The following is a 23,726-nucleotide window of genomic DNA, read 5'->3' as shown; positions in this document are numbered from 1 at the left end:
ACCTACATGATGGGCCAGGGCTGGCAGCGGAGAGCTCCAAACTTGGAGCTGGGGGGGGGGGGGGGGTGGCGGGGGGCGCGCAGGGCGCAGGCGCCGGGCCGACGGCAGCCGCGGGGCCGCCTGGGGGATGGAGTCCGACGGCTGCCTGCAGGGGGCGGTGCCGCCTGCGCGCCCGCGGAGCCTGCGCGGGGAGCGGGAGAGAGAGCGCGGAGCCTGTGCGGGGAGAGGGAGTGTGTGCGGAGGCTGTGTGGGGAAAAGGGAGAACCCGCGGAGGCTGTGCAGGGAAAGGGGAAACCTCGCGGAACCTGCGCGGAGGCTCCACAAGGAAAGGGAAGAGCACGCAGAAGCTGCGCTGGGAAAGAGTAGCAACTGCGGTGGCTACGCGGGGAGCTCGCGGACGCTGCACAAAGGGGAGCTTGCGCGGAGGCTGCGTGGAATGAAGGGTGCACCCGCGGAGCTTGCGCGGAGGCAGCGCGGGGAGGTGAGGGAGTGCGTAAGCTGTGCGTAAGGGTGCGCAAACTGCGTGCAAAGGGCGAGGGCGCTGCGGGTGCGGTGCGCGCCTTGGGGTTCGAGGTGAGGCATGGAGGTGGCAGGGTCGGTGCTGGGTCACCTTTTTATTCCCCAAGCTGCTTTCGCTGGGAGGGAGCAAGGACCCAGCTTGCACCCTGGCTGTGTGCTCTGCAGTGCCCACCGTGCAGGAGCTGATGCTAGATGTTATGTGACCAGATGCAGGGGGCAGCCACCCAATGAAGACACTTAGCAGTTGGAGCCTGAAGTTCTTTTGGGACTAGGAAAGGCTTTGGGTCTTGGGCAGCAGCTGGAAAGGAACATTATGGGATGGCCCCAGCTGGGGCCGTGTAGGAGCCAGGGAGCCATGCCCACAGAGGTCTTGGTGCCGTCAACCCCATTGCTTTTTCTGTGCAGGGCTTCCATGACCCATCGACCCACTCCAGGCACGGGGAAGTCCATCATGGTGTTCCGATGCACCACAGTGGCAACAGGGGATTGGGGTGGAAAAATACAGCAGAAAGAGGAAAAAGACATGCACCAAGTTGTTTCTGTTGGGTTTAGACTTCAATGATCTCTTGGCAATGAATCTGACCTTTCAGCCTGTATGGTGCCATGGACCTTACACATTCTGCATAGCATGGCAGTGCCCTGGCATAGCCACCGCTCTTGGTCACCTTAGAGGATATCAGAATTTCTTGATACTTTTTTATTTCCTGCTCATATGCAGGGATTTTATCCCAAGCCTGAAATGAAGTGTTTGCTGAGGTGGACTGCTCAGCCTCTGTGAGCATTCCAATGGGGAAGAACTGGTGGAGCCAGTGCAGTGAGGTCCTCTGGAGGTGGGGACACTGGATCTGAAACACAGCTGGACACTGTGGTGTAGTAGAAACATGGAATCATTTTGGTTGGAAGAGACCTTTAAGACTCCAGCCATTAATCAAACACTGCCAGATGGTCCAGTGTGCAAGGTGGATCCCTCTTCTGTATGTAGGAACCCCTTAGGGAAAAAGCCCCTAGGGAGAAGCAAAGACAGGTCTTCCTAAAGCAGAGCTTTACATTCAATATAGGCTTTATGGGAACACTCAAAGAATAGGAAAAAAACTAATTATGCCAAAAATGTGTGCTTGAAAAACATTTACGGCTAGTTTAGTGCCAAGGGTGTTTGTGGACATCCTGGTGAAGTATTAGAATTGTATCCTTTAGAAAAGATTTCTGAGATCCCCAAGTCCAGCCTAACTCCACGATGGACATCAAACCATGTCCCAATGTGCCATGTCCACGCATTTCCTAAACACCTCTGGGGATGGTGACTCTACCACCTCCCTGGGCAGCCTGTTCCAATATGCTTGACCACTCTTTCCATAAAGAAATTATTCTTCAAGCTAACCTCTCTTGGCACAATTTCAGGCCATTTCCTCTTACTCTGTGGCCTGATACTAAGGAGAAGAGACTGAACCCCACCTAACTCCAACCTCCTTTCTGAGAGTTGTAGAGAACAGTGAGGTCTCCCCTGGCCCAGCCTCTCTTCTCCAAGCTGAACAACCCCAGTTCTCTCAGCAGCCCTTTACCATCCCTGTTCTCCAGACCCTTCACCAGTTTCATTGCCCTTCTCTGGGCACGCTTTGTTTGGCAACAAAGGTATAAAATCCAGAGAAAAGTTTTCATGGGGAGGGCTGGAAGCTGCACTGCCTGTTCCAATGCCCTTTTGCCTTGGGCTAAAACCTGTGTATTTAGGTGATTTTTCATCCCATTTCCCAGCTGGCCCTGTGGGCTGAGCTCGTGCAAGGCCAGATTCCTTGGGATTTTCCCGGTTTTAGCTGCAAGGGCCAAGGTCTGAAGGAGTTTGAAACCCTCAATTAGGCATCTGTGTAGCTCTCCAATGCTCAGTCATTGGTTGGGGTGAGAGAAATTCACTGCTCTAGGTGGGCACTGCTGCCAAGCTTGCAGCTAGAGCAGAGCCTTCCAGCCAAGCAATAAATCCCCCAAATGAAAGGTTTATGGTGGAGATGCTGACAGCCTCTGAGCCACCACTGCAGATGGCAGTGGGACAATTCAGTAGCTCCAAGCTAAATTAGCAGTGGCGGCAGCAGCCTTTGAGGACTACCTGCTTCTTTTAAGGCATTTTTTCCTATGGAGGATGGAGTCCTTCTTCCCTGCAGGTTCCTGGAGCACTGACCGTAACTCTTGCTGTGTCCTAGGTGCTCCACGTTGTCTTCATTGTACACACAAGCAGGTACAGCCCAGTAAAAACCTGTGTCATGCTGGCAGCCAGCAGCCAGCACAATGCCAGTTTTAATGGCTTTTGTGATGTTTTCCCTCTGTCTTCTCCCCAAAGGCATGCAAGGATCTGGGATCCCACTGCCTTCCTTGGAATTAGGACACCCCTGCTCAGCGCCCTGGCGATGCGGAGGGAAATTTTCTGCCAGCTTTAACGGGTTTAGGCTGATCTTGGGGCCTGCAGAGTCTTGTCTGTCATGTGCTGCACCACAGTTCGTGTGTGGAACGTTGGAAGCTGTGTGAAGTTCAGCTGCTGGACGAGTCTCAGCAGGACCAGGCAGTGTGTCTGGGGAGATGGGGACATGGCAGGCTGGGGGCTGCCCTGGGGGGTCAGTGCCTTTCCTGGCCCCTGCGGGATCACAGAATCACAGATGGGTTTGGGTGCAAAGGGACCTTTAAAGATCATCTAATCCAACTCTTCCTGCACTCAGAGGGACATCTTCAACTAAAGCAGGTTGCTCAGAGCACCTGCCCAGGAACCAGTGAGGTGCTTTGTGTGAGCCTATGCCTTCTTGTGCAGATAAGTACATTTTCTGGGGCCATTATTTTAACCATAGAATCAGAATGGCTTGAGTCAGAAGGCACCTTAAAGATAATCTAGTTCCAAGCCAGGGAGCTTGGAACTAGATGATCTTTAGTTCCAAGTTCAGGGAGCTTGGACTCAATAAGTCACAGGATGCCAGATTGGAAATGGCTCCAAGGATCATCTGATCCAACCTTTCTGGGTAACGGTATAGTTGAAGTGAGCTGGCCCAGCACCCTGTCAAGCTTCAGCCTTAAAACTGTCCAATGCAAGAGAATCCACTGCTTTCTTTGGGACTATTCTCTTGGGGAAAGATTTCCTTCTAGAGTCCAATGGAAATCTCCCCAGCAGAAACTTGTCCCCATCACCTCTTGTCGTTTCCATGGGACACCTTGTAAAAAGGGAGTCTCCATCCTCCTGGTAGCCATCCTTTATGTACTGGTCCATGGTGATAAGGACTCCCCTAAGCCTTCTCTTCTCAAGGCTGGACAAATCCATCTCTCAGCCTTCCTTCATAAGGCAGGTCATATGATCTCCAGAGGTACCTTCCATACACTACCATTCTGTGATCCTTATTCCTACTGCTGGGAGAATCCATAGAGCTGACCAGAGAGAGCAGATTTCCACATCTGGGTCTGCCCATGACTTTTATTTTTTCCCCTGGTTCTCTCTGTCTGTAGTCATTCAAAAGGTTCCACATGTTGGGGTTTGTTTATTCCTCCTCCCAGCTTGCTTTTGCATTGCTAAGAAACGAACTCGCTGCAGCAAAAATTGGACAAACGCTCTGCGGTTTCAGGGCACGACTGAAGAAAGATCTGCCCCTCTGTGTTTGTAAACAGGAGATTTGCACCAAAATATGGATTTGGTTTAGGCATGTCTCCCTTCCCAGCACTCCCTTTGATGGGGAGCACTGGGAAGGGCCGCCCTGCCATGGGGGGGGGGGAGGGGGTGGCAGTACAATTCAAAGTAAAGGCTTGGGCTTTGGGGATTATCACTGCAGGATAATCAACAGGCAAAAAAAATTAATCCCAGAGCTCTGTCCCCAGACAACAGTGAGCTTGAGGGGTGCAGTTTCTTCAAGTTGTCCTCTTTCACCCTCGCAGGACTATTCCCTGTGTGTATTAGCTTTCATTTTCTTGCATCCCAGTGGAGAGGGATGTGTTCTGGAGTACCTTTGGTTGGAAGAGACCTTCAAGATCATCTAGTCCAAACTTCGACCCAGCACTGCAAGGTCACCACTAAACCATGTTCCTAAGCACCAAGTCCACATATCATTTAAACACCTCTAGGGATGGTGACTCCGCCACTAGCCTGGGCAGACCATGCCTTCACTAAGGATTGTTTGGAAAACCCAGCCATGTGTGGTTTATAGCTGTTACGAGCACAGACAGCATTAAGTAGACACAAAAACAGTGTCCAAAAGCAGCTGTAGTGCCTCCTTTTACATCCTTGAACACTAATACCAGGCTTTGGGGCTTCAAATCATGGTTTTCCCAGCGTGTCAAATGGTATGAAGGCACTGCAGCTATTGCCCTGAAGCTGTTGTGTGTTTTGGATGGCAACCCAGTGGAGGGCCAGGCAGAAGTCACAATGCCTGGGAAGTGGGATCTTCCAAAAACAATATGCTTTGCAAATGAGGAAACAGAGCAGGAGATGGGATGGGCTCCAGCAGGACCTCTGCAGAAAGACCCAGTGTCTATTTTGGTTTCCTTCAGTTCTGGTTCATGGTTTTGTTGGATTCTGCTGTTTCCAGCCATTGCTTCCCTTCATGGGAATGGGATCTGTGGAGAAGGAAGGATATTGTGGGGTGCCTGTAGCAAGGTTTGGCTTGATCTGTCCTGTGAGAGAGTGTAATGATGGCTTTTAGAAACAACAGGTAAGAAAATCATATCTTCTGGTGTGATCCTATCCCCTGGGCAGTATCCTGTGAAATCTGCTATCATTTTTCAGCTGAGGCAGTGGCCAGCCCGCATGGAGAAGCAGGGATTGCACAGAGACATGCAAATGCCAGCCATTTTCCCGATGCTCTCAAGGTTCTGTGGTTTCCCAGTGCCAAGCTGAAAATGAAAAATAGTAGGAATAAGCACACGGAAGACGCTGCCTGCTGTGAGGCAGGCAGAAAAGGCTGGGCACTTTGCTTCAGAAGATGAGGAAACTGTAGAAAGTTCTCCAAGACAAGAAGGACCAGCTGCAAAAAGAGATGCCTCCAAGGGGGTGTCTGGGGAAGGAGCTTGAAGAAAAGCCAAAACAAACAGTGGGTGCAGATGCTGAGCAGGAGAATACAGCTTGAGGAGAGAGGAGGTGAGAAACAATGAGCCGTCCGGAGCATGAGCCACTTATGGGAGCAGAGACCATCTGCTCTTCAGCGGCCTGAATGGTGCCGAGCAATATCCTGCATTCCTTTGTTCCTCAGTTTAAAGGGAATTGCAGCCTGCCAGCATTTTGAAAGCCAGACACAATCCCTGAGAGTTCAGCTCTGTCATACCTTTTGTCTGAGCTTCCTCCAGCTCCTTCTCCTCAAGTGTTTTCTCTTGGAGCCCTTAGTTCCTATCACATTTTTCCACCCTGAATCTCAAGTAGGTGGATAAAAAGCTCAGGAGGAGGTTGCAGTTGGCAGAAGTTAAACAAACTGCCCTGCCTTGGTGCACAGAGGGTGGGGTGGTTGATAGTGTCTCTCTTTGTGACTTTAGTTGGGGAGTTCAGAGAGGAGAAAGTGACCCCAGAAGTGCAGGCAGCTCATAAACGTGAGCTTGAGCTCATGTCTGAGCTTTATTTACTGGCAGAGGCCAATAAATAAAAACTACTTTCAACTTAGTAACCTAAGTAATTATAAGGTCTGAGACCTGTATACCTGGCTACATAATAATAGTAATGGGTTGAACACGCTCTTCAGGAGGGGTAAGGGTGATGCTGGTGTCTGTTACCCTAAAAAAGAGGGAGAGAAATGGAGGTGAAGAGCCATGGCGTGCAAGCACCAGGCAGGATTCATTTGTTAATATGAAGCTGAAGCACAGATAACCTAAAGCAGCCTCATAGCACTGGATATCGAAGAATCATAGAATTGTTTTGGTGGGAAAAGACCTCTAAGACCATGAAGTGCAATGATCTTCAACCTGAGACTACCATGGCCATTAATGTCTTGAACCCTTCCAGGGACAGTGACTCCCTGGGCAAAATCATTTACTGGGGGGCTGAGGGAGAAGTTGTTCTGATCAGCTCATCTTCCATTCCATGTCCCCCCTTCTGAGACTTGCAGTTGATGATTTTGTCTTGTAAAAAAAACCTGAACTATTACCAGGTGCATTTTCTACAGTCACCTTTTTACTGTGTTGCTGTCTTGAGATGTCCAAACCCTGCATGCAGAAAGCTCCCATCAGAGGTCCTGTTCCTCTATCACACAGGTTAGGGCTAACATGTTGTGACTGCTTCTTCCTTGGGTGCTGGTATGAGGTTTAATGCTAAAAATATTGTTTGCTTTTTTTTCCTGCTTAGATTTCCTCCCATCTCTGCCCCATGCATGTATATACGTATATAATAGGTTCTTTGTTTACTTGGGTGAAACTAATGGACCAAAATGCATCCTTCAGGCATTTTGTGAGCACTTAGTTCAGCCTCCACTCCAGCCCTTTTGTGCTTTGCTGGATTTTCAGTGCTGGCCCTGGTCCTTTTCCTCTCCTGTGTACAACCCTAGCCTGACACCACACCACAGGTTCTGTGTTCACGGCTCTGCTGGGGGCAGGTGGGTGACTAAATAGCTTTTAAGGTCATATCCACCATCTTTAGTCTCCATGGTGGTTAAGACCTTCAGGTCACTCACACAGCATCATTTGAATACCCAGCAGTTGGCTTCATACCAAGAACAGGAGGAACAAAGCAAATTGTGACTGATGTACATTCTGCCTATCCACCAATACCTGAGCCCTTTCACAAGGCTAAGGAAAGTACCACATGCGCTGCACTGAGAGCTGGGACAGCATTTCAAATCATGGAATCATTTAGGTTGGAAAAAACACTTTAAGATTATTGAATGATTCCTAGAATCATGGAATGGGTTGGGTTGGAAGGGACCTTAAAGTCAACCCAGTTCCACTGCCCTGCTATAGATAGGGACATCTCCTACAAGCCCAGATTGCTCAAGGCCTCATCCAACCTGGACTTGAACACCTCCAGGGAAGAGGCATCCACACCGTCCCTGAGCAACCTGTTCCAGTGTCTCATCACCCTCACTGTAAAGAATTTCTTTCTAATATGCAGTTCATCTAATAGACTCCTTCAAAGTTCCTCTGAAATCAAGGCATCTTTCAGCTGCATTGAATAAACACCAGTCAGCTACCCTCTGTTTGGGAACTGATTTTTCCTCCAGCCTGGGCAGCTAGAGGTGGGGGCAGGACCATCAGGAGCCAGAGCCACCAGCTCTCCAGCACTGCTGGGTGACACTGGCTATGTTGCTGTGAGCTGGGTGTAGATGGAGGCACAACCTTTGGCCCAGCAGATGGCAATCCATGTGAGACACCTGTCCCACGTCCCTCACTCCCTGGCTTACGCAGGCATTAAGGGGTTGGCTTTTTTCTCACCTAGTGGCACTGCTCTGGACTTAGGACTTTGTTTCTCCCTGTTTTTTCCTGACTCCTCCATTCCACTGTAATATTAATTATTTATTTTTCAGGCTTATCCAGCTAGGGGCTCAGCCACAAATGACTGGTTGCTCTGGATTCTCTTTCAGTGCAGACACTTGCCCACAGATGCTCCTGCACAAGAGCCAAGAGTTCTGGCTCCTGCACCAGGGCTGAGCATCTTGGAGGGATCCAAGTGCCTCCTGCAGGCTGCCTGTAAGCTCTCCTGGGTAGGGATGGTCTTTATCATTCAGTGTGCACCACCACCACCACCACCACGTGAGGGTTTTTGTCAAAGTGGTTTGTTAAACCTTTATTATATTTATGTAGCTCCCCGGGTGACATGATCTGGAGTTAATTAGTGGAGCTGGTTTGCTTTGTGAATACATCTGCAGAGTTTGTCAGAAGCCTGGAGTAGTGTTTTGAGCTCCTGTTTAACATCTTAGCAAGTCTGGGTGGCTTGGTGGAAACATCAGTATCAGTGGCGCTTGGACACTGAGGATGAAAGTGGCTGTGAACTCTTTTGCTTTGCAGGAGGCTTTACCTCTGTTGGCAACAGATGAATTTTTGGGTGTGGATGCAATGCTACATGGTGTCCTGACCAGCTGGGATTTGCTAGGAGAAGACCACCTGAAAACTCCTGGTGTAGAGAAAGCAAAGCAAGGAGAAGCCCGACTATTCAGGGCTACAAGCTGACACCTTACCAGCAGCTGGGGCGGGGAAGGAAAAGGAGGAGGAATCCACTGCAAAAATGTTCTCTAACATGCTTGAATGAAGTTGAGCAGCTCCAGAAGTGAGATTCTGAGAAAAGCAGGGCTAAATAAGGACAGATAGTGGCCTCTGTGTGAAGGGATATTTTTACTGGACGGGCAGCAGGAAGCATACTTTTCTTTAACTGACATGTACATCTAGAGTGTGCTGGAGTACAAAGTCAGCCGGCAGTGCTTTTCTAAAGTGGGAAATCATATTTTATACTCTTTATAGCAAAATTCTCTGGGATGGGCACAGAGCTGGTGGGGGGCAGCTGCTGGATTGGGGGATGCTACCCTGCATGGTGAAAAATGCCCATTTTCAAGCACATCCCCATCAGCAATGAGGCACATTTGCCTCCTTTGAACTGTGCTGATTTAAGAGAGGCATTTTGGTTCTTCTTTTTTTTTTTCCCCTGCAAACATGAGGTATCATTCATGACCAGAATGAATCTATGTCTGTTCCAAAGTGGCTGTAATTACAGTATTCTGTGTGTATTGCATACCATCTATATATTATCTTTGCATCCTCTGGCTCTGATGTTAAGCGTCTCTTGATGCTTCAGTTACAAAACTTGGGGTTGTTTTTTTCAGAGGTTTCTAACTTCCCATAGAAGTCTATTCTGGGCTGAAAGTCACTGTGCCAAGTCTTAGGCCCAAGACTGAAATCTCTTTCATGAAATTGTGCTTTGAGGCAGTTTGAATGTTGTTTTAAAATGTAAATAGGAGCATGGGGCAAAATTTATGCCTTGCATGCTGGGAGCAAATCTGACTCCTAAAGAACCTCCATTTTGCATCACCATTTTTACAGGTGCAAAAAAAAAATGCTGCCATTCTTAGCAGGGTTTAACCCCTTTTCACACAGCTCTGAATTGCTATTGAGATTGGCCTGCACTTGCTAACCCTGTCCTGCTCCTGAATATCAGGGAGGGTTTGGGTGGCAAAGAGCTTATGGCTTTCACAGTGGCAGAGCCCCCATCTCAGCTGGGTGCAGCTGCAGCACTGAATGTTGAAGGAAATAGGGATTTGCATAGTTTGGTTTAGTCTCCTTTTAGCTCCCAGAAAGAGGCAGGTCTCTAAATCAGGTGCTCTGAATTACTGTTGAAGGGCTTCCCTGGCAGGGAATCTGGGTGTTAGGTGGTGCAGTTGCATCATTCTTGTGCTTATAGGTAGCTTTATTGATGCAAACACATAATTTCTGTAAATGTGGAGTATATCTCCTCTCTAAATCCTCTTCTGTTGTCTTATAAACCACTGCCTCTGCTCTGGAGGGTGGGATCATTGCATATGGACAAAGCTATCTGATTTCTGAGAATGACTTTAACTGTCAGTGGCAAGTTGTCTGATAAATTAAATCTAAACAAAAATCCAGGCCATCAGCTTTTTTAAACAGCTTTATTTTGTCTCCATCTGGATGGAACCACAAGAGGTAAAGTGAGCTGGGAAGCAGCAGTATTTTCTGCTTGGTCCAGGCACCCCTGCTGCTCCTAATGATGGGCTGATGATGCCTCACAGCTGAACAGAACTTACCATAATGAAAAAAAAAGGCACAAGCACATCTCTGTGGTTTTGTTCTCCTCACCTGTGCCCTGCTGAAGTGCTTGGTACTCAGGAAATGCTCTCTCCAAATAAAAGCAGGACACAATGAGGAACTGGGTTTTTCACCTGTAATTTGCTTCTGCCCTGCGCAGTCTCTAATAATGATCTCTGGAAGAAAGAAAAGAACAATTCTTCAGTGCAGACCCTCAGCAGTGAAAAGGCAGGATGCTGGCATGAGGCGAATAACCTGGTGCTTGGCTTCAAGAGAATTGTGACCTCAAATGGCTTGAGGCTACCAGTTCGGATGCTAGAGGAGCCCTGTGTTGGTGAGGACATCTGTGCCCTCTGCATGCTGAGAACATCTACAGGGTAAATGCTGGTTGGTTGTTTCCTGTTTCTGCTTTCTGGAAAGTGCAGGTACAGCCTTAGATGCAGGAGGAAGAGCATGCCAAGGGATCCCAGGGAAGGATGTTATGGTTGCTCAGTCTCCCCTGTAAGAGCAATGTGCCCAGGGTCAGGAGAGCATCTGCAGCATAGAAGGGCACAATGTCTGAGCCAGCTGTTTGCATGAGAAAAATGGATCTAAACAGAAAGAAGAAATGGCCAGGAGCAGGATCTGAGTCAGTTAATAAGCAGATGGGATATCCAAAGGAAAATGTAAAATCATTTGGGTTTTTTTTCTGTATTTGAATCTGAGCAACTTAGGCGACTGGCCTCTGGTTCTCGAGGGACTCTGCAAAGCTTTGATAAAAGGAGAAATAGCCAACGAGCAGCTGCTTACCTGAGGTTTCTGCATCACTGCTCAGAAATCATTCCAGCACTGCTCTGCTGAAGGCGAAGGGCAGGCAGAGCAGGCGTGCTCTCGCCAGCTGCCACATAAAAGCCACAGGGGACAGAAGGGCCACAGCCACCAAAGTGACATTCCAGAGTAAATAGCTCCAGCCATCTATTTGTTATCATGATGCTAAACTTGACCTGCCCAGGAGAGGCTGAACAAAACCTCCTGTATTTGATTGCAAGAAATAGAGCCTGCTCTGATGTGGCCATAGAATCGTTTTGGTTGGAAAAGATAAACTTTAAGATGACAGAATCACACCTTCTGCCAACTGGTGTGAAAGTCCCCAGCCCACGCTGCCAGCAGCTACTTGCAATCTGCCACAGAGTCACAGAATCAACCAGGTTGGAAGAGACCTCCAAGATCATGAAGTCCAACTGATCACCCAACCCTAACTATTCAACTAGACCATGGCATTAAGTGCTTCATCCAGGCTTTTCTTAAACACCTCCAGAGACGTTGATCCCACCACCTCCCTGGGCAGCCCATTCCAATGGGCAGTCTCTGTGAAGAACTTCTTTCTAAAACCAAGCCTAAACTTCCCCCTGTGCAGCTTGAGACTGTCACATCACCCCAGTGATCTCCAGCACCCCCTCCTTGATTCCCCATTTTCCCAAGAGTTTCAACTCAGAGTTACTTTTCCCGAGTGCTTTGATTTCACCTGTTGTTACCAAGCTCACAAAATTCAGTTTACACAACAACTCTGTCAGCTGGAGCATGTTTACACTCAACTCCTGAGCAGCAGGAAGAGTCAGCCCAAACTTTCCAGTACCAGTGTAAACATCCCAGCCTGCTCCCTGTGCTGGGTTGCTTTACCAGATGCTGGATTGGTTTGGTTTTGGCTTTGATCCTGCTGGAGAGACCCCCACTGACAAAATGGCAGTCTCCCCACGGTAAGCAAAAACCAGTTTCATGAAGCAAATGGGCTCGTCTGTGCCTACCAAACCTTTGTGCAGCCTTCCTGCAGCTCGCCAGCATTTTGTGCTGCTGCCTGGGTGTAGCTGCTCAGATCTTCATTCCAGTTAAAGAGATGAAATTGCTTTCTTTGTCTTTCAAGTTGCTTGCTCAGAAGTGTTAAGTTGGGCAGGTTCCTGGTGCCCGCTGCTTGTACCCATCCCCACCTCAGATGTAGACTCCTTTTGGCCTCCAACAAATTACATCACCCTTGGCTTTTTGTATCTGTAAGTGGAGATTATGTTTAAGGCACCTGAGTGTACAGGGCTGTTGTAAAAGTTAATTAGGTGGTGGTTTTGCTGCACTTTGAAGATGAAAAGCCTTGCAGTACTTCAGGTAATAATTGCTCTCTGGAGGCTCTCCCCATTGTGTGTCTTGGTTTTGACTCTTGTACTGAGGATGCTGTTTGGTGGATCTCTGGCTGCAGCAGCACCCAATACAATGGGTGTCTCACCCATCTGACAGTAAGGTCTATTTTAGATGCTGTGATCATCCCATATGGCACAACCTGATGTTCTGCAGCACCCACACATGAAACCTCTCCCATGCAGAATATTTGCTTTCCCTCTCCGTGGACTGTGCTGGGGTGGGTTGTTGTTGGAAGCTCCAAGCTGAGCTCTTCTCTGGGGGAATAGGGTTTGACATGAGCAGAGGTGTGAATCTGCTGTGCCAGAATGCCCTAAACTCCAAGGACTCCAGAACTCTAGAAGATGAATAGGAGTAGTAAAAACTTTTGAAGTGTAAACAGAGACCACAACAAACATCAAAGTGACCAAAGAATCTAGCCCCAGATGAGCTTCTGTTCTGTTTAATGCTGGATGAATGAAGAGACGTTTTGGGGGTTTTCTGTTGAGGCTGAAGTTTTGCCATTGTATTTACTCAGTATTCATTAAGCAAAACTGAAGGGCATGATTTAATTAGAGCACTTTTATCTAATGCTCTTTGTTAAGGTGGAAACTAATGAAAAAAACTTTTCAGTTAAAGCAAACCTTTCTGGTGGATTTTTCTTATTCTAAAGAAAGTGCTAGCATAAAGATTGGGTGGGTTTGATAATTTTCTATATGTCAGCTGAAGAAGCCTGGACCCACCAGTATTGGGCTGCAGCACTCTTGAGAGATGCCCCATGGAAGCATTCTCCTCCCCAAAACTTCCTGCCCAGAACCAACCTCCTCAAAATCAACCTCCTGCCACAAAATCACAGAATCCCAGTGTGGTGGTGGTTGGAAAGAACCTCTGGAGATTGTTGAGTCCAACCTCCCTGCCAAAGCAGGGAGCAGTTTGCCCAGGATCACAATGTCCAGGTGGGTTTGGAACCCTTCCAGAGGAGGCACCACAACTTCTGTGGGAAGCCTGTTCCTGGGCTCCATCATGGGAAATTTTTAGCTTGTGTTTAGGTGGAAAGCCTCCCCAAAATTTCCTACCCAAACTCTCACTATGCCAGCCCATGGGATTTCTGCCACTCTGTGGCTGCAGCAAAGGGTGCCTGTGCCTAATGAGGGTTCTGGGTCCAGGGCTTGAATCCTGAGTATTTCCAATCGTGGCTGTAAGCAAAGGTGGGAATGTGAAGGTTTCTGCATGGCCCTGGCATCTACTCATGTAAATCATGCTTTGCACTGTTGAGACCCTTTTCTCGTTTCCAGATGAGGACACAATCTCCTAATCTCAGTTTTCTAAGTGAAAATGCTGAGCCTATGCTGCTGCTACGGAGCTGCTCTCCAGCTGCTGCTCATGCAGCTCCTCAAGGAGAACAACCCCAGCTCAGACCAGGGATTTCCAGCCCTGCTCCACCAGCCCGCGGTGTTCCTCCGCAGGAAGCCAAGCAGTCGCTCCACAAGGAGCTGCAGGGATTGTCTCCAAGCATGCAGACAGGCAGCATCGCTGGCTGCTGCGGGATTCCAGATGCTCAGTGGCACCCCTGGGGTTCGTTTTCAGCCCAGCAACGAGCAGGAGGCGTTTAGGAAAATGAGCACGTCCGATTGTACTCACGGAGACGGGAACAGGATAGTGAAGACCGCGGGGGGTTAGATCACATCCCACTTGTCAGCAAAAGGCTGGCCACGAGCACCTGAGAAGCACTTGCTGCAGGGGGAGTAACTTGGTGAGAAGCATCAAAGCATCGTCCAGCCACCAAGGCTGCCACATGGAAATGATGGGAATTCTGCATTTGTATTCAAGACAGCGTTTTCAAGGCTTTACATTATATTTTGGGTGATGCAATAAAACGCTGGTGACCTTCTGTATGTGGGCAGGAGCCAGCAGCATGGGATATATCAAGGTGCCTCCCACCCAACCATAAATCTCCTGTTCATACTTCCAGCCTTTTTCCTCCACTCCCCAGCAAGGCCATGCAGCATAGGTTGTGGGGTAGGGAGTGTCCCTGGGATGGAGGGTTTCCAGGATGGTGGAGGTAGTCCCCAGGGATGGGATGTATTGTGGTGAGGGTCTCCAGGACTGAAATACCTGGGAGGGGAGAGGTCTCCAGGAGGGTGTCCCTGGGATGGAAGTTCCCTGGGAGAGGGTGGCAGTCCACAGGGTTGGAGGGGGTCCCGGTGATGGGGTGTTCCAGGATGGGAGGGGTCCCCACCACGGAGGGTGCCCTGGTTGGAAGGGAGTCCTAGTTATGGGGAGTATCTTGAACAGGGAGGTCCTGGTGATGGAGTGTCTCCGGGATGTGAGAAAGAGGGAATGGGGAATGTTCCAGTGATGGAGAATGTCCCTGGGATAGCAGGGGGCTCCCGGTGATGAGGCATCTCCGGGATGGGGGGGTGAGGGGAGGAGGGAGAGGGTGTGTCCTTTTGAGGGTCTGTCCGCGGGGTGGTGGGGTCCTAGTGATGCAGAGTCGCTGGGACAGCGGAGCCCCGATGATGGGAAGAGCCTGACGCTGCTGCCCCACCCGTGTCCCGCAGGGATCCGCGGCACTGGGGGCGGGTTGCTCCGCCCCGCTCCGTTCCGCTCCGCCCCGGGGCGGGAGGTGCTGCTGGTGCTGCCCGGCCCCTCTCCAGCGCCGGGCGCCTTATGCTGTGTGTCCCGCAGCACTGGAGCGGAGCTGGTGAGTAGCGGGGTGGGGGTCGGTTCTCCCTCTGCGGGTGGAGACAGGGGCTAGGGGCGAGACGGTGGCGGTTGGACCCGTGGAAATGCACACGCCCCACACCCCCCCGAGTGTATATAAACGGGAAGGGGAAGAAAACGGAGAGGAAGAGGAGGAGTTTTGCTCTACCTGGCGCTGCGCGTCATTGCTCCGGAGTGAATGCTTCGGGTTGCCTGGGGGTTTATGGGCGAGAAAAATGGTGAGGAACTGACATGTGAAGGGAGGGTTTGGGAGAAGAGGGGAGGAATGGAAACGCGAAGGGGTGTCCCTGGCGTCCCTCCACCTCCTGCAGCCGGGCACCCGCGAGGTCCCCGGGGAGCGGTGGGGAGGCTGCGGGAGCTGAACTGGAAACGCAGCAGGAGCGATTTGGGGTACAGCGGGAGCGGTGTGGATACTACAGGAGAGACTGGGGATGCAGCGGGAGGTGAACTGGGAAGGCAGCAGGAGCAATAGGGATGATGCAGGTCTTGAGCTGGAAACGAAGCGGGAGAGGTGGGGATGCTGCGGGAGAGGTCAGGATGCTGCAAGAGCGATGGGTATGCGCCGGGAGATGAAGTGGGAACGAAGCGGGAGCGATGAGGATGCTGCGGGAAAGACTGGGATGTTGTGGGAGCGATTAGGAATGCAGTAGGAGTGATTGGGGATGCAGTGGAAGGCGAACTGGGAACAGCCCGGCCGTGCTCAGGTGTTGGTAGGTGTCATCTCGTTATCCTGCAGCTAAATACCGGGGAGTTAGGAGGGAAGCAGGCTGCAGCTGCTGGGCTCCATGGAGCTGGTCAGCCTGAAACACGTCTGTATCCCTTGGGAATTGGGAGAAAATTCAGCCCATTTTTAAAAATACATGAGTAAAGCGTTTAGCCTAAATAATTTAAGACCAGTAAAAAGTGCATCAGAGTTTGTCTTCTCCCAGCAAGATCAATAATCTTATTTTCTTTTCCTTCTGCAAGTGTTGTTCACTGCTAAGTTTTTGGGTTTTCCCCTCAAACCGTAGTGCAGCTGAGGCTCATCCTCCCTTCCCCCTTGTTTTGGTGTTTGGTTTTTTTTGCTTTAAAAACTGACCCTTAAAGACCCCTTCTCAAGTTGAGGGAAGCAAGGGAAGTCTGCCCAGGCATCATCAGGTCTTCATGTCCCCCCATAAGAAGCACTAACATCTCCCATATGGAACTGAAGTTGCAACTCAAATAATTCCCTTGAGATTCCTTTGCTTGAGGTGCCCACAAGTAGCTATGTTTCAGTCAGTTCTGCCAGTACAGGATCATAAGGAAGTGGTTAAACTGAGGGGGTGGGGGGACACTTTTGCAGGTTAAGAGCATTATCATTTTGTCCAACATTGCTCAATTAAATGTCTTGGCAGTTTCTCTTTTTTTTCAAGCTATGTGCTCATTTTCCTCCTTTGGACGTCCTAGGAGGGTTTGTGTTGTTTGGGTGGGTGTGGGGAAGTTTTTTTTGCCCAGTTTTTCATTAGTCAAGTGATAATTCTTCAGTATTCTTTGTTGTATAATAGGCAGCTTCATTAGCTTCTGTGGAGATGGCAGGTGGAGAATCAAGAATTTAATTAACATCCTTCAAACGACCCTTCCTCCAACCTAGGTGATGTACATTAACACATGGAGGTGTTCCAGTGAAGATGTGGGAGTGACACTGTTTTGTTGTTTTGTTTTTATAACTGGATTAAAAAATGCTGATGGCAGAAGCAGTAACTGGCACTAAGTGATTGAATCTGATGAAATCAGCCTTGCCAGTTTTCTGGATCTCAATAAACCAGAGGAGTGTGACTAAGGAAGGGCTTGCTGCTTTATTGCAGTGTTCAACCAGGACCTCAGTGGAGCTTCTTCTCTTGTAACTGCTCTTGAAATCTGCTCCTGAAAGCAAAGAGAAGTCCAAGCATTGACCAGGGCATGCTGTGAGCATGTTTTCTGTATGACCTGTAAGCAGTAGCTGCTGCTCTTAGTTATTTTTAAAACACTCAGCAGGCATTTTGGAGCGTTTCTTGTTTGAAAGGATCTAGAGGAGTTGTTATGTGTTTTCCCTGCAAGAATTAGTCAGTAGCTTGATGGTGAGGCATTTTGAGGTTTAGATGTAGTCTGGGTTTTTTAATCAAAGCTTTGCTTGTTGTTGTTGGGTTTTTTTGTTTTTGAAGTAGATTCAGTGTGACTTTATCAGAAACACTGCAGCACCTAGGTGTGATCTCTTCCCCAGGCTTTGCTTTCAGCGATGTGCAGCCATGTCCCACACAGGTCCTTGTGCTGCAATGGGGCTTCTGCTCCACAAAGCACCCTGACAGCCAGCAAAGGAAGCCCTGAGGAGCAGGTTAGGGTCCTTGAAGATGCCTTTCCCCTCCTCCCTTCCCTCCTCCAGCCAGAGAAATGCAGGCTCCCCCAGAGCTGTTCCTATGAGCGGTTTGTGCATTTGAAGTTCCTGAAGCTCAGCTCATAGCAGCGGTGCTGACATCTGAGCAGCCTCATGTGTTTCTTTAGTTAGATGATGTCTGTACTCCAAAAATAGACTTCCATAGGAAAATACAGCTGGGGAAGGAAGCTTGAGCCATGTGTTGTCTAACAGATAACAGAGAAACCAGGTCCTGCCGCAGAGCTGCTTGGAACGTGCAGTCACCAAACCCATTTTTGAGATAAGTGTCCAGAGCTGTAAAACCTGGAATGTGGATAAATTCTTAGAATTTCTGCTTTGTTTTGGCTGAAATGTTGAGAAATGACTCAGTTGTTCACTGGTGGCACGTGGGTGTTGCTGCAGCTGGGACATTGCTAGAGCAGTTGGAGAGCTGGCAGGGGTGGTGACCAGCAGACCTGTGCTTGTTCTTGTGCTGCTGAGCAGCTCATGGCTTCATTTCTACTTTACAGGTGAGGAAATGGAGAGAGCTGTAGATTGATCAGTGACTCCAAGCCTTGGACAGCAAGGTGGTGGCAAAACTGGAGACAGAAATCTGGTGGTTTCCCAGCCTGCTGTCCCTCACCAGGTATGTCCTGGTGGAAGAGGATGTGGTCTGGAAGAACATTTTCAGTTTTGGGGTTGGTTGGGGTTTGGGGTTTTTTAATTGATCTATTAATTTTTCCAAAAGTTTATGTGCAGCAGCACCATGCTGTGCAGCTGGCCTAATGAAAAGGTAACACCATAGTGAAAAGGAAAACAAGTCCTGTTGGATCTGCTCCAGGATGGAAAGGGGTTACTCACAGTAAATTGAACAGTTTGCCTGGGGTGGGATGGCTCTTGTTTGCCAATGCATCAGGCTGGCTGCCTGCCCTGAGCCCATGTGATGGACACTAGAATTGTGCTCTGAGAGAAATGCTTTTGGTTTGTCATTTGGATGTAGCAAAATATAAACAAGCCCAGGTTAGCTCAGGTTTGGTGAGCTCCCCTAGAGCAGATCCTGCCTTTGGGTGAAAGGTTGCTCTGATGGCCTTTCCCAGCCAGCTTCCCCAGTGCTGTTGTTGAAAATGAGTACTGGGAATTTGTTTATGTAATGGGCATCCAGCATCTATACTGGAAGGCATTTAATATATAAAGCTGAAAGTGAGTATTTATTTGTAGAATAAAATATTAAAGTATGAGTGTCCTGAATGCTGCAGCTGCCTGGATTTTGCTTGTTAAATGAGTTTGTCATTTAATAGAGAATTGGGGTTTGTTGGGGTTTTTTGTCTTAAAGTAGTCTGGAAAAATGGCACCAGGAGCTCCAAGAGAAGCAGGAGTATGGAGACAAACCAGAGCTCTCCTCTTCAAGAACTGTCTCATTAAGTGTAGGACTAAGAAAAGCAGCGTGCAGGTGAGTGGAGTGCTTGCTGGTGCCCTTGGGGCTGCAGCTGTTCTGCATTTATGTGACTCCTCAGCTGGAGGCAATGCTCAGCTTTATTATAAAAGTTTCTGAAGCTTCAAAGACTGCTTTGTATTTTGGGTTGAAATAGGCTTTTCAGAAGGTACTCTGTATTTGCTGTGCAAGGTGTTATCTAGACAATGGTTTGAAACTAGAGCACTATAGATCTAGATTGGACATTAGGAGGAAGTTTTTTACTCGGAGGGTGGTGAGGCACTGGAACAGGTTGCACATAGAAGCTGTGGAGACTTCATCCCTGGAAGTGTTCAAGTCCAGGCTGGATGAGGCTTTGAGCAGAATGGTGTAGTAGGAGGTATGACAGAGGGGTTGGAACTAGATGATCTTTAAGGTCCTTCCAACTCAAGCCATTCTGTGAAAATATCCTTGAATTGATATTGCAATTTTGGTGCCTTTTGAAAGCGTAACTGAGCAGTGTGGCAGGGTTAGACCTCACCAAATGAGTTTCATCTTCTCTATCCATTTAGCCCTGTGCATAGGTGATGTGTATAACACTGTAAGATGAATTTTGAGGTGAAGAAGAGTGTAATGCTTGGCTAGTCAAGACTAGCCGAGTTCATGGTTTGTGTTTTGTTGCTGCTTTCCAAGTAGCACAAGTTTGCTGGTATTTAAATTGTATAGAATTATCCCTTGATACCTCCAAATGGCTTCTTAGGCTACCAATGCATGCTGTTAAAAATCCTGCTGCTGTGCCAGAGGAGGATTTGGCATGAAGATTACTGATGCACTGAAAATGTTCAGGGAACTTTACAGCCATTATCCTCAGAGTCCCTCCTTTAAGCTTCATGTAACTTAAGATAAACTTTCAGAAATTCTGCTTTTTACAGCTGCTCTTTGAAGTTTTCCTATTTCTTGCTCTCTTTATACAGGAGGTCCTTTTCCCACTCTTTTTCTTGTTTTGGCTCATTCTGATGAGCATGATGCATCCACACAGGAAATATGATGAGGTGGACAACATCAACCTGGGAAGTCTGGACACCTCCATGCTGGTTGACTTTGTCATTGGATACACCCCACCAACACAAATGGCACGGGAAATCATGAAGAAAGTGGCTTTTGATAACTTTGAAGAAGGTATTGAGACCCTGAGCAATTTTTTTTCTCTTGGTGTATCTCATGTTGTGGTTTGTGTTTGCAGAGGAAGCTCACTGTTGCTGCTGTTGAAAGAAGTAAAGAGCTTCTTTTCCATCACAGATAGAGAACAGTTTGTGAAGTATTTTGTGTTGGTTTGGTGGTGGTTTGTTCTTTTCTTCTGCTTGGTTGGCAAATCTTCTGGCATTGCCAGCTCCAAGTGCTTCCCATTCTCCTGTTACAGCCAACAAGTGTTTTGTGGCTGCAGGAAAGGTTTTGGGAAGACCTAAATCCAGTGTACACAAAGGCCCTAAACAGCTCTGAGGCTGATTAATAATTGTCCTGTCACATCCCAGGGCAAATTGAGGAGGTGATGCTGCCCTGCAGATATTTTAGGTTGCTTTTTCTCTCCTGTTGTTACTATCAAACTAAGATTTATTAATTTCTTCTTTAGAATGCTGATTCCCACTGACACTGTCACACCTCTTCTTTTGACAGTGATTTTTCTCCCTTTTTGATTTTTTTTTTGGGGGGGAGGGTCTCTTTAAAGTCCTTTTCTTACACCACTCACACATCTAATGGAATTTTTCTCCCCCAAACTGCTCTGATGTATTTTTAGTTTGGTATCTTTGATTCCCTTCCATGCTTCAAAGGTACCATGAAGACACAGCCCAGCCCAACATCTGCATTCTGCTTACACTTTCCTCAAATGCTTTAAGCAAATGGTTTCCAAACAGTGTGCAGCCCATCTTCCTCCCATCAGTGGCAAAATACCATGGTTTTTCATCTCTTTAGCCTTTTGCAGAAGACCTGAGAGGTCTTCTTGAGCTACCTGTCCTGCTGCTGAGCAACACTCCTGCAGGGCTGTGCTTGGGAAAACACTAGGACACAAGTCCAGCTGAGCTCCTCCACAACTACACTACTTCTCCATAACTACCACCCCACAGGCAGCAACATGTATCTAAACCCAAAATAAATCCTTAAAGATTAACCCAATGCTCCTTTAGGATTGTTGCATGGTCTTTGACCCTGCTGTGCTGACCCCTAAATCAACATGATCATCTTTCCCATCTTGCAGGCCTCATCACAGAGGAATATTTAAGTGAGGAGGAGCTGCAAGAGGCTAGTGCTTTAAAAACCTCCAAATTTGTGGGTGTTGTCTTCAAGGATGCCACGTCCTACCAGCTGAGGTTCCCCGATTCAGTTGTTATGTCTTCCATTTACACAGAGTCAAGAGGTGGGTGTGCTTGCTCTTGGATGTGCTCTCTGAGGGGATAAACTCAGAAACCATCCCTGCTTTTCTCTGTTCATGGAATCATTGAATTACAGACTGGTTTGGATTGGGAGGCACCTTTAAAGGTCATCTAGTCCAGCCCTCCTGTCTTGAGCAGGGACATCTTTGACTAGAGCAGGTTGCTCAGAGCCCCATCCAACATAACCTGGAATGGTTCCAGGGATGGGGCATCTACCAGCAATCTGGCCAACCTGGGCCGGTGTCTCAAAGCCCTCATGTCAAAAATGCCTTCCTGCTTATCCCTTCTAAATCTCAAAAGTCTGTCCCCATCTTTCTTTTTAGCCCCTTTAAGTACTGAAAGGGCACCAAGAGGTCTCCCCTTGAACCTTCTCCAGGCTGAACAACCTCAGCTCTGACTGCCCTCACAGCAGAGGACTTCCAGCCCTCCCATCATTGTTGTGGCCTTCTCTGGCCCTGGTCAAACAGGTCGATGTCTCTGTTGTGCTGAGGACTCCAGAACTGGCCCCAGAACTGCAAGTGGGCTCTCAACAAAGCACAGGGACTGAATCCTCTCCCTCTACCTGCTGCCCACAGGTGCTGGAGATCAGCCCAAGACATGGCTGGGTCTGGCCTGTGAGTGCACATTGCCAACTCGTGTCCACCAATACCCCCAAGTCCTTCTCTACAGGGCTGCTCTCCATCCCCTAGCTTATATTGATACTGAGGATTGCCTTGACCCAGGTGTGGCACTTTGCACTTGGTCTTGTTGAACCTCATGGGTCTCCAGCTCATCCTGGTGTGATGATTTAGGTCTGTTTTTTGACATGGTATTGCACATGTTTGCTTATAGAAGTGGTTTCCACCATTGATATGGGGTGGCCTTTAGATAACCTTGGGGGTAGGCCAGCTGTAACTCAGCTTTTGGGGGTTTTGGGTGGTTTTTGCTTTATTCTGCAGCCAGCTGCTCCAACCTGCGGAAAGGCTGTGAGTCAGTAACCTACTGGAGCTCAGGATTTACAGCTCTGCAAGCCTGCATCGATGCAGCAATTATACAGGTGAGCCTGAAGCCAGAGCAGACTAAAACCCAGGAGGTTGAGATCCCTGGGCTGCAGCTGGGTTTGTGATGTGTTCTGTTAATTGTGTAAAAGACCCTGGCAAAAAAAAATGCGCTTGGATCTGGTGGGAAGGCAGAATATTTCCTGCGTGTGTTTTTTTTGGCTGTTTCGTACAGAGTGTTCTTGTCCAGTTGAATAATGTGGACATTTGTCTTCATTTGTATCTAAATGAGCCTGAACAGTGCATCACAGCAGTCACCAAGACATGAAGGCTTGACAGTGATGGCCCCAAAATGCCGTTTAAGATGCTGTACCCAAAGTGGCTACAAAAAATGTACCATTTTGTTGTCCATATTTATCATCAGTGCACTCTTCCCTGTTCCCCTCCCATCATGGTGAGAGTGAATCTCATCTTTTTAGGTGATGGGAAATGCAAGGGGAAAAAAAACAAAACAAAAAACCAGCTTCATTTTCATTCCAGGTGTTCAGATATTCTCCACTTCCTGTGCTTTTGGGTTTGGATTTGGGGACAGTAAGGTTTAGAGCTCTCCTGGCTATAGATCAGACAGCCCAGTGCTGGAATGTGTGGCTGTGCTGGGATCACTGCTGTGGGGTGGGATAGGGCTGTGAAATGAGGAATGATGCAAAAATAACTCTGAATTCTTTTCCTTCTAGCTGAAGACTAATCAATCAGTTTGGGAACAACTGGAATCGACAAGAGCAGTGGTGATGGGAGAGGCTGCAGTGGTGGAAATAGATAATTTTCCTCGTGCCATCATTTTAATTTACCTAGTGATTGCCTTCTCACCTTTTGGGTATTATTTGGCAATTCACATCGTGGCAGAAAAGGAGAGGAAGTTAAAGGAGTTCTTAAAAATACTGGGACTGCATGACACTGCCTTTTGGTATGTGAATGCTTGACCTCTTCTTTATAAAAGAAATACAAAATCTATAAACAAAATATACACCCACCCACCCCCAATGCTTTCTAGGATGCCTCCTCAATCCCATCCTCCAGTGTTGGAATGGTTTTCAGTCTGATGAACTGCAAACAGCCTGAAAAAGTGAGATGCTCTGTAAAATCTGACGTAGAGATGCTCACAGGATGCTGTAAAGGGGGGTATTGGAATAAGTAAATTCCAGAGCAATCCTCCTGTGTTTATGCATGCAGAATTACACCAGGCTTTGAGGGATTAAAGGTGATGATGTGTGAGATTTTAATGCAGTTTGGGTTTTAACTGGGTTTAAATATTTATTTTTTTTTTGGCTCAGTGCCTGTTTTCTGGCAGCTCAACAGGTCACCTAAAGTCTCTCTTCAGAGCTTAGCAGCAGTTTCCCCACACACATAATTAAATGAATCTTGCTCTGTAATTTCAATGGGACAGAGCAGCCCAAGCAGCAGGGTTTGATTTGATTCCTTACTGTGGTGGAAAT

The 23,726-nt window shown here is 48.2% G+C and overlaps 1 protein-coding gene across 1 annotated transcript in view; it reads left to right on the top strand.

Moving 5' to 3' along the window:
• Positions 1-15,183: 15,183 nt before the first annotated feature.
• Positions 15,184-23,726, top strand: part of ABCA5 (ATP binding cassette subfamily A member 5) — a 39,975-nt gene continuing 31,432 nt past the window's right edge. The window contains exons 1-7 of the mRNA XM_054171082.1: positions 15,184-15,287; positions 17,947-18,062; positions 18,750-18,866; positions 19,802-20,006; positions 21,082-21,240; positions 22,195-22,292; positions 22,968-23,197. Of these exons, the coding sequence (XP_054027057.1) occupies positions 18,762-18,866; positions 19,802-20,006; positions 21,082-21,240; positions 22,195-22,292; positions 22,968-23,197 (797 nt within the window). The 5' untranslated portion in view covers positions 15,184-15,287; positions 17,947-18,062; positions 18,750-18,761. The remainder of the gene's footprint in view (positions 15,288-17,946; positions 18,063-18,749; positions 18,867-19,801; positions 20,007-21,081; positions 21,241-22,194; positions 22,293-22,967; positions 23,198-23,726) is intronic.

The sequence above is a fragment of the Dryobates pubescens genome, chromosome 20 (assembly GCF_014839835.1).
Source record: "Dryobates pubescens isolate bDryPub1 chromosome 20, bDryPub1.pri, whole genome shotgun sequence".
NCBI lineage: Eukaryota > Metazoa > Chordata > Aves > Piciformes > Picidae > Dryobates > Dryobates pubescens.
This window is presented reverse-complemented; position numbering and strand designations above follow the sequence as displayed.